Genomic DNA, 12,500 nt, shown 5'->3' on the forward strand with positions numbered 1-12,500 from the left:
AAAACAGGAAGATAATCTTGAGCCTCCTTGACTAAGGTATGTGCAACTTAACTTTAATGCATAAAACTGACTTCATTTCAGTAAAATTGTAATTCCTGTGATGGAAGGTCTACATTCTAAAATGCAACCAGAGTGGTGCAATTACAAATTATCATCATGGGTGTATTATCAATACTTCCATAAAGCTGTCTGACAGTAACTAATGCCTCAAATGATCTTCATGCCTCTGTGGCAAATTTATTCAAGTATAACAGAGTTTATATGACATTACAATCACAAAATGGACATGACCAAAGTAATTGACGTTTATAAATTTTCTAACTTTCACCTGAATATGTTTTTACTGTTTTATTCTAATCATATAATTTTGACATATATTATGGCAAGGTAATCCCAAGTTCTTCTGATGGAATATCTGGGATGATGAATTAACAGGCTGAGGCTAAGGTGATCACTTGAAACGGCACTCTGCCAACTTTGAGACTAGGCCTTCCACACAGATTCCACACAGATTCAGATAGAACAGAGTTGATACAGTTATGGTACTAGAAGAGGATTATAAACTTTGTTTTCAATTTGCAATGGCTGTATCAATTTAGAAATATGATAAATTCATCAATTTATGGATTCTACAAACTATTTATCTCATTATACTAAATGTATATTCAAAACTATACTTCTGCCAAACTGCATTTCCTTAGTATTTCTTATTAAACTTGTACAGTCACAGCATTATCTTTCTTAGCTCTACTACATTGATGTGGAAATGGCAAATTAAAAAATTATCATCAAATGAATAAGTGAACACAAAGCAAATACAAAATGCCTATAATTAATAGCAAAAACAAACTCCTCGGATATGCACACCTTATAAGACAGAAGTACTCATCAAATGCAATAATCCTTTAGGGTATAATTCAATACATCCTTGAACAACTCACTACACTCTCTTACACAAAGTATATCTAGTTCATACATACTCCCAGACAGACAAAACAATAGTGTATCACTTGTCTTCCCCAAAATCAAACAAAGAAAGCCTGCAATCAGCCAAATAATCAAAACCGCGACCACTTCCAACAACAAACCCTTGGCCTCTCTCACACTCAGACTGCCTTCAGACACAACAAAACCAAGCTGTTTGTGCACTGGGCTTTCACGGCACTTACATACACGGTTTCAGGCCACAGACGTGCTCTAACCCTCTCACAGTACTACAATCAACCCGAATTCGTGGTCCGTTCCATCGAATTCTATTAAATCGTCTTTTGCGAAAATCCAAACATCGGGTCACAAACACCTAACAAACTGAAACCTCGACACTAAAACCCGTCACTCTGCAACTACCGCAAACACTCCCGCACAAGCCAGCGAAACAACAAACCCTCTCTCTCGGGAATCGCTCGCACCTCACAGTCCGAGAAAAGCAAAATTACAAGCACCCTAATCCAAAGGGGGTCTTTAAATACGAGGTTCCGCCCCTGTAACAAACACTAACATGACATTTGCTTTGTTTCGTTTTTAGTTTTTGGACGTTTCTCCCCCGATTGTGGCTTCCGCCGGTGCTTACTAACCAACCAATCCAGATAAGAACTCGTCACGAAGCCTGGGCCGGGAGCTTACAGGCGCCAGGAAATGTTTGCAGCAAAAATTGGCAGCCGAAAAGACAGCTTCCCTGAGCAAAACAATCAGATCAATCCAATAGACGCCCGTTTACGTCGGACGAACGGACGCCAACGACACCTAATTTACACACCCGAATATACGGTTCCTGTCCTGTAAGATGAAGGAGGCGGTGATAGTCCTAGTTCTCTTAGTATTTCACCATGTAAAGATAAACAACGGATTCTCTCATAATTGGAAGTCGGCGTCGGCCATTTCTGGGAGTCGTAAGTTCCACTGAAGAAAGCGGAAGTCTTTTTAAAATATTTATTTTTTTCTTTATTTGTCACTTATCTATACTGTCTGCTAGGAATATTCAGGTTTATCAATTTGACATTTATGTTAATGGAAAAACACTGTGGTGTAATAAAACTCTTGATTTCATGAAGAATTTCACCTGTCAAATGACAGCGAAAAATGTTTGGAACACCAGGGTTTAGGAAAGCATCTACTGTAAAACAAGTAATAATTTTATCGTTAAAAGTTTGTTTGCGATTATAATGATGATACCAAATATCACTTGTAACTAATACATTTCGTTGACAAATATCAATATGAATCTTATGGCCATATCTAAGAAATATGACTCAGTGCCTGATAGGGTTATTATTCCAACATAGTACGAATAAAAAGCTGAAAAAATATCACAAACTCTCACAAAAATATAACATACTTATTTGATTAAATATAAGTAACCTATACCATTCCTCCTTTAAAATAAACCTTTAACATAATTGCATTGAGCAAATGCATCAAGACATTATTGGAACCTAGGATCAGCATTGCCAACTTAGCGCTAAATATAGCAGATCTGTTAATTAGCTGATTTTCTTTTGAATTTCACACAATTTGATAAACCTTTGGCCACTTCGTATATACAATCTTTATATACGTTTATTTATTCTAATGAAATATTAAGAGAGAAAATATTTACTTATTGCATAATAATGTGAGATTGGGGTCGACAGACATCAAGTTTAATTCTCTATTCACAATACGCATTACCTTTTAACAGGTTAACACTTTATGTATCATTTGTGCATACATAAATATGGTTATGCTTGCTAAAGATGTATTGCACCTTGTGATTGATTTGAACAGATGCAAGGTGGTATATGTCTTGTAAATAATACTTCCCAAACACTATATGATAACTTCTCCTTAGTGTATCTTAGACGCTGCTTACACAATAATGTATCTAAAGACACAATTTCTAAACAAAAGTCGCATTTCAATATTCTGGAGAAAAAAATTTAACAAGTTGAGCGCCTTTCTAGCACCGGCTGGAGTCTAGCGGCCCCGAGCGAGCTCTTCTTGGCAACGCTGAGCCTGGCGCAGCTCCTTCTTTCTCCGGAGGTTCGGTCTCTCATTAGGTCCGCGTGGAAGCCTCGCCACACATTTTTTCGCCATGGGTCGCATGCACAGTGGAGGGTGAGTCTTTTCTGCCCTCGCAATCGTGCGTGGGATTGTGACGAAGCCGTGGAATAAGGTTTTGAGAAATTTTGATCCGTATTTATGCCACATAAGCCCAAAGAATGGCGTTGTTTACCCGACTTTTCTGGAGGAGGGGAACCACCACGTGAATACCCGGGGATGATAAACACGTCGTTGAAATTCGATTCGTTCCCGACGGCCTGCTGATCTCTCGTCCTCTCTTTTTCTCCCGCAGAAAGGGTATTTCCCAGTCATCCCTGCCGTACCGTCGCTCCGTCCCCAACTGGTTGAAGTTATCCAAGGAGGACGTCGAGGAACAGATCATCAAGCTCGCCAAGAAGGGTCTGACTCCCTCCCAGATCGGTAAGGGTTTTCGAGTGGCTTTCCTCTTTTCTTCGTATCCAGGGGGCTCTTTGGGCTGGGTTTGAGTTTTGCTATCGTAGAGTTAGCGATGTAGCTCGTGGGTTCGGTTGCCGCAGCATGTAACGTGGATGGGGGGAAAAAAGTGCAAGTGAAGTATGTTTTGCGTAATCGTGTGATGTGCTTAAACTAATGTGCTTTGTGAAATTAGAGATTGTATGAGAAATGCAATAAGATCAATTTCGAGAACCGGAAATTGAAATTTTTTGAAAAATAAATTGCTATAGTGTGGGGCATGTGTGGATTATACATGTAGCAAAGACTGTAAATGTGACTAAGACCTCTCATGGCTAAAATTGATAACAGGAATTGTTTAGAATACCTTCGCATAACAGATTGCAATGATTGTGGTATGGGTGGATTCCTCTCTAGTACACATGGGTTGGAATTATGCCGCAGAGCCCCCTCAAGCCTCCCCTCCAATAGCAGAGAAATTTCAGGGCAAAATATGAGCAATATGCCCTTGAAGACAAGGACTCCATGTATAAATGCCAGGATAGTGTACGACTTAATTGTACAAATCTGCCCAACATTCTATCATGCGTTTCATACTTGGTGGATCGATTGTCCAGGGTGGGGTTGGGGGTAGCATCCCCTCATGGGGCCACAGCCTCCTGCATTTGAATAGTTAGTTACCAAAAGCAATGCACAGATAGAGGGAAATGGCCCTAAAAATTTGTCGTAAGCAACAGTTACAGCTACTATGACCTCATATTTACTGTGAAAGGACCAAAATGTGCCTTATATCCCTGCCTAGAGATTGTCCACAACACCCTCACACAGTTTTTAATGTCATGTTTTCTGTAATTGGATATGTAGTGCTAAAAAGGGAGGGAAACAAGAGGTATTGCCCCCTTTTTAGGGAATAAATTGAAGGTAGGAAAGGTTAGATTTAGAATTTAGTTTTCATATTAACCTGGTATTGAAATGTTCTGTTAGTAATTTACCCTGTAATTGTACCAGTCATGCCCTTCCCTGCTACTGGGGCCAAGATTGTGGGTGTTGGGGATTCAGTGACATAATTTCTATATATGTGTAGCAGAGAATGTGAGGATTCCATAAATATCATTGTCATGACTGGACATGCAAAAGTATTCTCAATATATACCTTAACAGTTTAGTCTCGGGTAACTTTAGCTTCATAGCTAGGTAACTTGAAGGATTTGCATATGGATGTTATAGGAAATGTCTATATAATTTGATTTCAGTGACTATATCATATGCTCAGTGGTGAACCTTATACTTGAAATTATCCAGATTCATTGAAACTCATTTGGCTTGTGGGAAAGGCCTATAACTTTTATCTAGTTGCACATGTGAAGCTATAGTTGTAGTTTCTATGCTATAAGTGATCTGGCAGAGGCACACAAGCAAATGCGATTAATGTTACTGAGAGCGACACGCAGAGAGAGGGAAATGGACACTACCATCTTAACCTGTCAATGATGGTATTGGAAGTCTCGGTGTCAGTGACTCAATGACTTCTGGCAACTGTCCTGCCATTTAGCCTGGGACTGCTACATGTAGTGGAACTTTCCGCTTGACTTGCTTTAGCGTGCCATAACATCTATAGCTGCACCCAGTGTGAGGAGTTGGTTAGTTATGATGGCTATAAGCTTGGCCTTGCAGATACGGGTTATCGTATGATACCCTGGCTTTTGGGACTTTCTCAGGAGGTGCGTTGCTCTCAATAAGAAATACTGCAAATCCTTCATAATGGTTATTTTAGCTACATTCAAGGTTATCTCTAATAAAAGCAAGTGTATCTAAGTGCATTCCTCTTACTAATCAATCAAGTGCTTGTAAGAATGAGCAAAATAAGACTTGATTCTTGATTAATTGCCTGGGAGGCCATAATTGTGTACTCAAGACTTGTTTGTGTTTTGCCAATATCTTGATAGATCAGTAGGCAAGCAGAGAATGTAATATACAGTTTTGTTATCTCTTGTTCATATTAATGTGGTCTTTTTATGCACACTGAAAATCTTCCTTTTGTTATCAGTTACCCTTATAATGTTAATGTTTCTTGATTTCATTTGGGTAAGTTTATTCAATGATTAACTTGCTGGTTAATCTTTGATTTGTATACACTAATCTAGGCCAATTCTGATTCTTGTAGAGGACAAAATGCTGCTGTCATAGGTACGAGCTTAAGTCCAGTTGGTGCTCCTCAGTTCCAGCTCTTTATCTTGTGATTGCTGAAGTAAAGACAATGTTTGTTTGGGGCGATGTTGGGCAGAGCCCCCAACAACTCTCCCCATGGGCAGTACCCAGAGGGCACACCCAATCATGGCAACATTGACTGTTGAATAAATTCTTGTGTAGAATTAGGGTCTTGGTCTGTGTACTGTATAAAGCATACCAATTTGCCTTGTTAGCCCATTAAATTTACTATTGTCAGCAGTATTGTACAAGTTACTGCAAAGGAATGTGCTAATTCTTAACAGTAGATACTCTTGTTACTGTCTCCATCTGTCACAAAATTTATTCAGTAATGTAAGTTTGCCATTTGGGCATTGTATGATGGGGAGTCTGTCCTCTCAGTAACCCCAGTCATTTCATTAGAATATCCAGTCACAGGATTTTCATTCCAAGTGTTTTGCTTTTCTTGGTATGTCTAGAAAAGACTGGCATGAAGTAGTGCCATGGCCTCAATACTAACAAACCCTGTCCTACTTAAATTTGGCAAGATACGAGCTAGGACTGGTTCCTAGGGGAAGTCTGCAAACCCTGTCTTGACAAAGTGTGTTGGATTAGTTGCCTTTACTGGAGTAAGGTAGAGCTCTTGTTATTATTGGACTGCACCAAACAGGCATACATTTGTAGATTAGGTTAAATGATTGTGGCCTTACTTTACTTTTTGGGTATTTCATGTATAGCAAGTAATTTGTTCTTTATGGCCAGTTCCTTGGGTTTTCTCTGCTCTAATTCTGGGCAGCTATCCTATTCTTGAACAGCTTTCCAAAACATGTGCTTGTTGTATAGTGGAATTTATATATATCTTATATATATCAGTCTGAATGTCTTATTCTTTAAAAGAGTAATCTTAATGTTAAGTTTACATGCTCAGTTACTTTGCTTTAAAGTTCATTTGTAGAGAGATCCATTGAGTTATAACCCAAGCAGGGTTTGTTGATTTGATTGCTATTCTTGTGGGTTCACACACATTGGATGTTACAATTATCAAACTTTTTGAATTGCAGGTGGTGGTTGTCAGTTGCACCAGCAAAGTAAAATAGTTTAGTTCTCAAAATGTATGAATTGCAAAGTGTTAGCAGTTTGGGTACATTTGTTGATACAATCTAATGATGTAGCTCATGTGTTTCTAAATATGCTATCTCTACAAAGGTAGTTTGTCAAAATAGATTGATTTTTTTTAGTAAAAGAAAATCTAGCACTAAAGACCTACAATTTATATTTTTCACCATGTATTATTTGTGTATTTATGGAATCTTTTTCTTCCCCAGGTGTTCTGCTTCGAGATAGTCATGGTGTCGCCCAGGTGCGCTTCGTCACAGGCAACAAGGTTCTGCGTGTGCTGAAGGCCAAGGGTCTGGCTCCTGATATCCCTGAGGATTTGTATCACCTTATCAAGAAGGCTGTTGCTATCAGGAAGCATCTTGAGAGGACAAGGTAAGAACCTAATATATGAAGTAGAAACTTTTGAAATGTGATCTATCTTCTCACCGACAGGCTAGATAATTGAAGCTAGACTTTTGCTGTATTTACCCTGCATTTCTTAATGACATGTACATTCTGGTGTTTTCCTCTATGGATAGAAAACCGTTCTTTTCTCACTTTATCACCATTTCTCAATATTTCACAGTACACAAACTTGCTAAGAGCCAGTTTAAGATGGGTTTGAGAACATGCCTAATGTATCTTCTTTTTGTCCCCATCAGGAAGGACCGTGACGCCAAGTTCAGGCTTATTCTTGTAGAGTCCCGTATTCACCGTCTTGGCCGTTACTACAAGTCCCGTGCAGTCTTGGCCCCCAACTGGAAATATGAGTCATCAACTGCCTCCGCTCTTGTTGCGTAAATAAAGTTTAGACAAGTGTTTCAAGCTTTTTGTGTAACCTTTTCCTTCTCGAGCAAGAAATACCTCAGGCTAGGGATGATGCCTTGTATTTGTTTTATACATGTACAGCTTTCCTGCGGAAGTAATATCTATATGTATAATATTTGAGATATATCCCTTGCGGTTAAAGATTGTCGAACCTAACAATTCCGATTCTTATAGTACTACCTCAAAATGACAAGTTGAGAATACTGGATTTGCATTATACAGATACTACCAGGATTTTTCAGTGCGAATGACAATGATACCATGTTGGTACAATGGTATAACAATTTAGAGAATATGAGATCTAAGTCTGCAAAGAATTAGTACCCCATCCTGTATTGTTTTTCCAACTGTTATAACATGATTAAAGAGCATCAACTGTTCCTTTTGGTGTAATGAAAAATGGGATAACCGGTATTATTCAAATGTAGTACTTGACTTTTGTCAACTTCAGTATCATCTGGGGTCATTAACCCTGAACTTTGTCTCTAACCCTGAAATGGAGAAACCATTCATGTCTTGTAAATACTTGTGTTCAGTATACCAAACATTTTATTTAAACTAGAGGGCTTGGCATAGCCATTCCCTTGCTCCTGTTGTGGGGGTGGGGGGGGTTAGGAGACAAGGACTAAAGCCCATTCTAGGGGGGATTACCCCTACCTTGGTCCTCAGCCCTCGCCTCTACTAACTTTGTATGATCTTTTTTCACCCCTTCCCTCTCCTCCTTTACCCCCTCCTTATCCTAATCGTGAACACACATTTACCCTTTTTGCCACAATACTTTATCATAATACTGTATGACCTCTGATGTCTGTCATAATTATGTTTTGACCATTAACCATTCTGAAAGTACACAAACATTGCCTTATTGAACCAAACGACTTTCTTACCTGGGGGCTTTGTTGAAAGTATGAAAGGCTGACTTTGTGCCGGTCATGAACGGCCTGGGGGAGCCATGGGCACGTGTTCCCCGGCTTCGTTGGAATATTTCTCTCCAACATATCGTAGGCTTACCATGGCTAGTAATGAAGACATTGTACCATTATGAGGGTCATCGAGGCTTACCCCTTTATCAAGTTCCCCACCAATATTGCCAAGTTACATTCCGTAGGTATGACCTCCTCTTTAAAGTTTACATCCCTGTCCAACCATGTCGATTTCAGAATTGTTGGATTCTAGGCCACCCTACCAAACTGCCTTTCCACTGCGCGCGCGCGCACCCACACCCACACACACACACACACACACACACACACACACACACACACACACACACACACACACACACACACACACACACACACACACACACACACACGTGTATATCCTCTTAATGACGGGTGAAGAAAGAAAAAACTCAACGCTCTTGAGGTCAATGACAACGCGCCGATTTTGAGCGCAGAAGTTCGGTATATCAAGCCGAATCATCGGCTTGTAGCGATTTGGCGCGCCAAAGAGCCAAAGCGCTTCACGGCGTGACCCGCCGGGAAGAGGATAATAGGATTGAGGGTGGACTTCTTTTCATAAATTGGATAGTAATAAAAAAAAAAAAAAAAACGATTTTGCTTACATGTGGGAGATTGTAGGTCCTTACCGCACCGTTACCATTAATAAAAAGTTAATGGTAATATCTACTGTCTATATTTCACTGAAATTGGCATAATACTGAAGACGGACATCATCATCATTCGTCAGTTTTAAGAGGCCTTTGTAAAATGATTTTAGGCTAGGAGGAATGCCAGTGTCAGGTAAAAGTCGCCATTCTTAGAACCTGTATATATAGCACGTTTTGTGCTTGCATTACTTATCTCATCAAATAGAATTTATTATTTCGCAGATCTTTCACTACGTTTTGCGAGATACCGATTTTTATGATATACATTGCCTTTGTTTTTTTAATAGCCACTCAGGGTAATTTTGGAAGTCGGTGCACCTCTCACACAACAGGAATTGAATAGGCTGTAAACGTTTATCGAGTTGCCGGAAGCATTTCTCTTGCCTTGGTTATTTTCATGCAAAACGGTACTTATATTGGGTATCTATATCTCAGTACAATCTACCATAAAAAAAAAAAAAAATCTAGGCTATTATATTCCAAAATGCTTGTACCAGTCGAAAAAATAACCAATACAGTAAAACAGCTAGTCGTCAATACGGCCATTCCCATTACGTCGCAGCAGTGGGCGGAGCTTGCGGCTTGTCTCGCCTTGACACCCACTTGCCGCCGGAAAAGATGGCAAATATATCTGAAAGCATCCGTGAAAGTGCCTTTGGGAGGCATTTGCGGAAGAGAACTCTTCTTCAGTAAAACTTTTATCCACAGGCATTATACCTTCATCTATGGTTACTCCTATGTGTACTGAAATGCAAGGTTTTGCACTCAACATCTTACTGTCTGCCTATCAGCATAGACTATACATACTCGACATCGCTGGTTTATTCCCACAGAAAAGACCTGTATGAATACATATCCACACCTATTGGCTACCCTATGTACCCCCGCTTTGGGAAACGCCTGTACCTAATTACTTGTCACTAAACACCGTTTCCCTCGCACCTTTACCTGTTAATTCAAGAAACCTCACTAGTGGGGGGGGGGGGGGGTTGCAAGAAGTGATCATTCCTCGTTCATTTTAACCAGCAGCAGGTGCCTTCTCTTTCCTCCTTGGCACTCTCTCGCGCACGTTATTTAGGGCCCTAGTCCCTTTATAGATTACTTCTGATCTCTTCTCTTCCTCTCTTTTTACCCATTTATTTTTTTGTTCTTTCTACCTTCTTTTACAACTTGTGTAGCTAAGTTATGTGACCTTATTATTGTTGTTTTTCCTCCGTTTTCTTTTATCATTTAAATCTATTTAAGTGTATCTCTCTTTCTTCGTATTGGCCTTGTAAACGTGGGAAGTAAGCAGGAAAAAGTACTCGGAACAAAGGGAGTGGTCACTCTGCCCATATGTTTAAGGTTGCTGATGTTTAGGAGTTTAACGACGTTACGATGTGACACGAAGTACGACAAAGGTACGATATCACCAAGGGAAACCGGGCAACACATGCTTAAGGCGGTCAGTCTCGCTGGAGAGCACACGTTAATATGTTGTGCATCTGAATCTTGTACTGTTTTCCAATACTCTGTACTAGCAGCCAGCAATCATACATGGTAGGTGTTTTGCTACTCCCAGTTAAACTTCATGGCGCAGTGAATAGTTGAAGTACATGAAAGAAAATAATTAGAAGAGGTGATCTGACGTCACCCAACAGGTGTCACTTTAGGATCTGTCAGAATCGGTCGCCTTCCAGGTGCTCATCCACTCCACAACCACGACTCACCCACAGGTACTACCCAGCCAAACCTACAAATGCATTGGCGTGCAGACATGCACGGCAGGCACCGACTGCCACTGACAGCCCATCCTTACCTCTTTCATATGATGCTGCCTCCTTGTCACATCAGGTAAGCCAGTTACAAAAGGCTTTGGCTTCACTTATCAGCCATACACTGGCCAGGGCCCCTCTTGGCCCGCCCAGCTCGCCCAGCACACCCTTCTGAACTTTCCCACCACCTACAATATCTGGACCTGTGTGGACGCCGCCGGTACCTTCCCCCATGACACCTGCAGCACACCATGCTTCACCACCATGGCCTATAGCCTCCACATCTTGTGGGCAAAATCAGGAGGAAACATAGGATCAACTCCTCATTTGCGTGTGTGATCCAGGGATCCAACAAGATCTACTTAGCAAGGAACGTGCCCTCCCAACCCTGGCAGCTATTGTGGCTCTTAATGTGGGTTTGGAGCAGCCTAGCGAGACCAGAAGTTCTGTGTTGCTGAGTCTGGTACCCGTTCTCATGGAAGCTCTACATCGCCACTCCACCATCTCTCTACAGGTAAAGATTTCCTATCCCATTAGCAAGTCCATCCCAAAGAACAAAAAACTACCTTCAATTTCGTGCAGTGGACGTGGCTCCACCTCCCATGGCCAAGGCATCGGAAGTCTGCTTGTCCAGCTTGGTGTAAAACCTCCGACTTGTGTGGGAAGGCGAACCACTTTACTACAGTGTGTCGTTCAGCACGTGCTACCACAACATTGGGCTTGGTAACGCATGTAGATTAGGATGCTGTTAAGGAAGCCTTTACCCCAACTTGCCTTGGCAACCCTCACTGCTAGTGTATCACCCAACCAAGACTTTCATTACGAAGTTTCTGCACACCCAGACACTAGTGCCCAGGTCTCTGTTGCTGGCCCATCATAACTAGCTACCATGAGCCTTCCACGTGACTGCCTCCAACCAACCTCACAGCGAATCCAGGCTGTTGGAGGCTCGCCCTTACACTTCCTTGGTTACGTCCCAACACTCGTCATGATAGTGGACAGCGGTACACACATGAGGCTATATACATTGTGCACGATGCATCCACGATATTATTACGGAGTGACTATATGTTCGGTAACGTAATGCGCTTTCTATTGACTAGTTTTACGGTAGTTCCAGTCGCTCTTGCGCAGTTTGAAATTCTCGCTCTACCCACGGCAGAGTAGAGCGCACGACCGACATGCGGGAGCGCCCGATGCCGTAAATGCAGCCACAGCCTCCCAGCTTGTAAAGCTCTTGGTGTTGTCTCAACCACCTGTCCCATTCCAGGCCCTCCAACAACTGTGTCACCAGCAGTAGTGCACTCACCACTTCTCATCGCTCATCAATCTCATCTAGGCCTACAGCTATTCCCTTTCCCCCTACTGATGAGCACCTCGACAATCTTACACATTGGTTCAAGCAACAATTTGCTACATCAGCATTCACTGTGTCTGCTCGCCAGCTGCCCACCATATCTGGCCCTCCCATGAAGATTCCCTTGAACCCAGGTGCTGTTCCTCATTCTGTCCACACACACTGGAAGGAGCAGGTTATAGCAGACTTGGAC

The 12,500-nt window shown here is 41.4% G+C and overlaps 1 protein-coding gene across 1 annotated transcript; it reads left to right on the forward strand.

Moving 5' to 3' along the window:
- The first annotated feature begins 2,945 nt into the window (after positions 1-2,945).
- Positions 2,946-7,576, forward strand: LOC125042199 (40S ribosomal protein S13). Its single transcript, XM_047637688.1, has 4 exons — positions 2,946-3,093; positions 3,332-3,459; positions 6,984-7,149; positions 7,419-7,576. The coding sequence occupies exons 1-4, from the start codon at positions 3,071-3,073 to the stop codon at positions 7,555-7,557; spliced, it is 456 nt and encodes a 151-aa protein (XP_047493644.1). The 5' UTR covers positions 2,946-3,070; the 3' UTR covers positions 7,558-7,576.
- Positions 7,577-12,500: the final 4,924 nt, after the last annotated feature.

Source organism: Penaeus chinensis, chromosome 31 (assembly GCF_019202785.1).
Source record: "Penaeus chinensis breed Huanghai No. 1 chromosome 31, ASM1920278v2, whole genome shotgun sequence".
NCBI classification, from domain to species: Eukaryota; Metazoa; Arthropoda; class Malacostraca; order Decapoda; family Penaeidae; genus Penaeus; species Penaeus chinensis.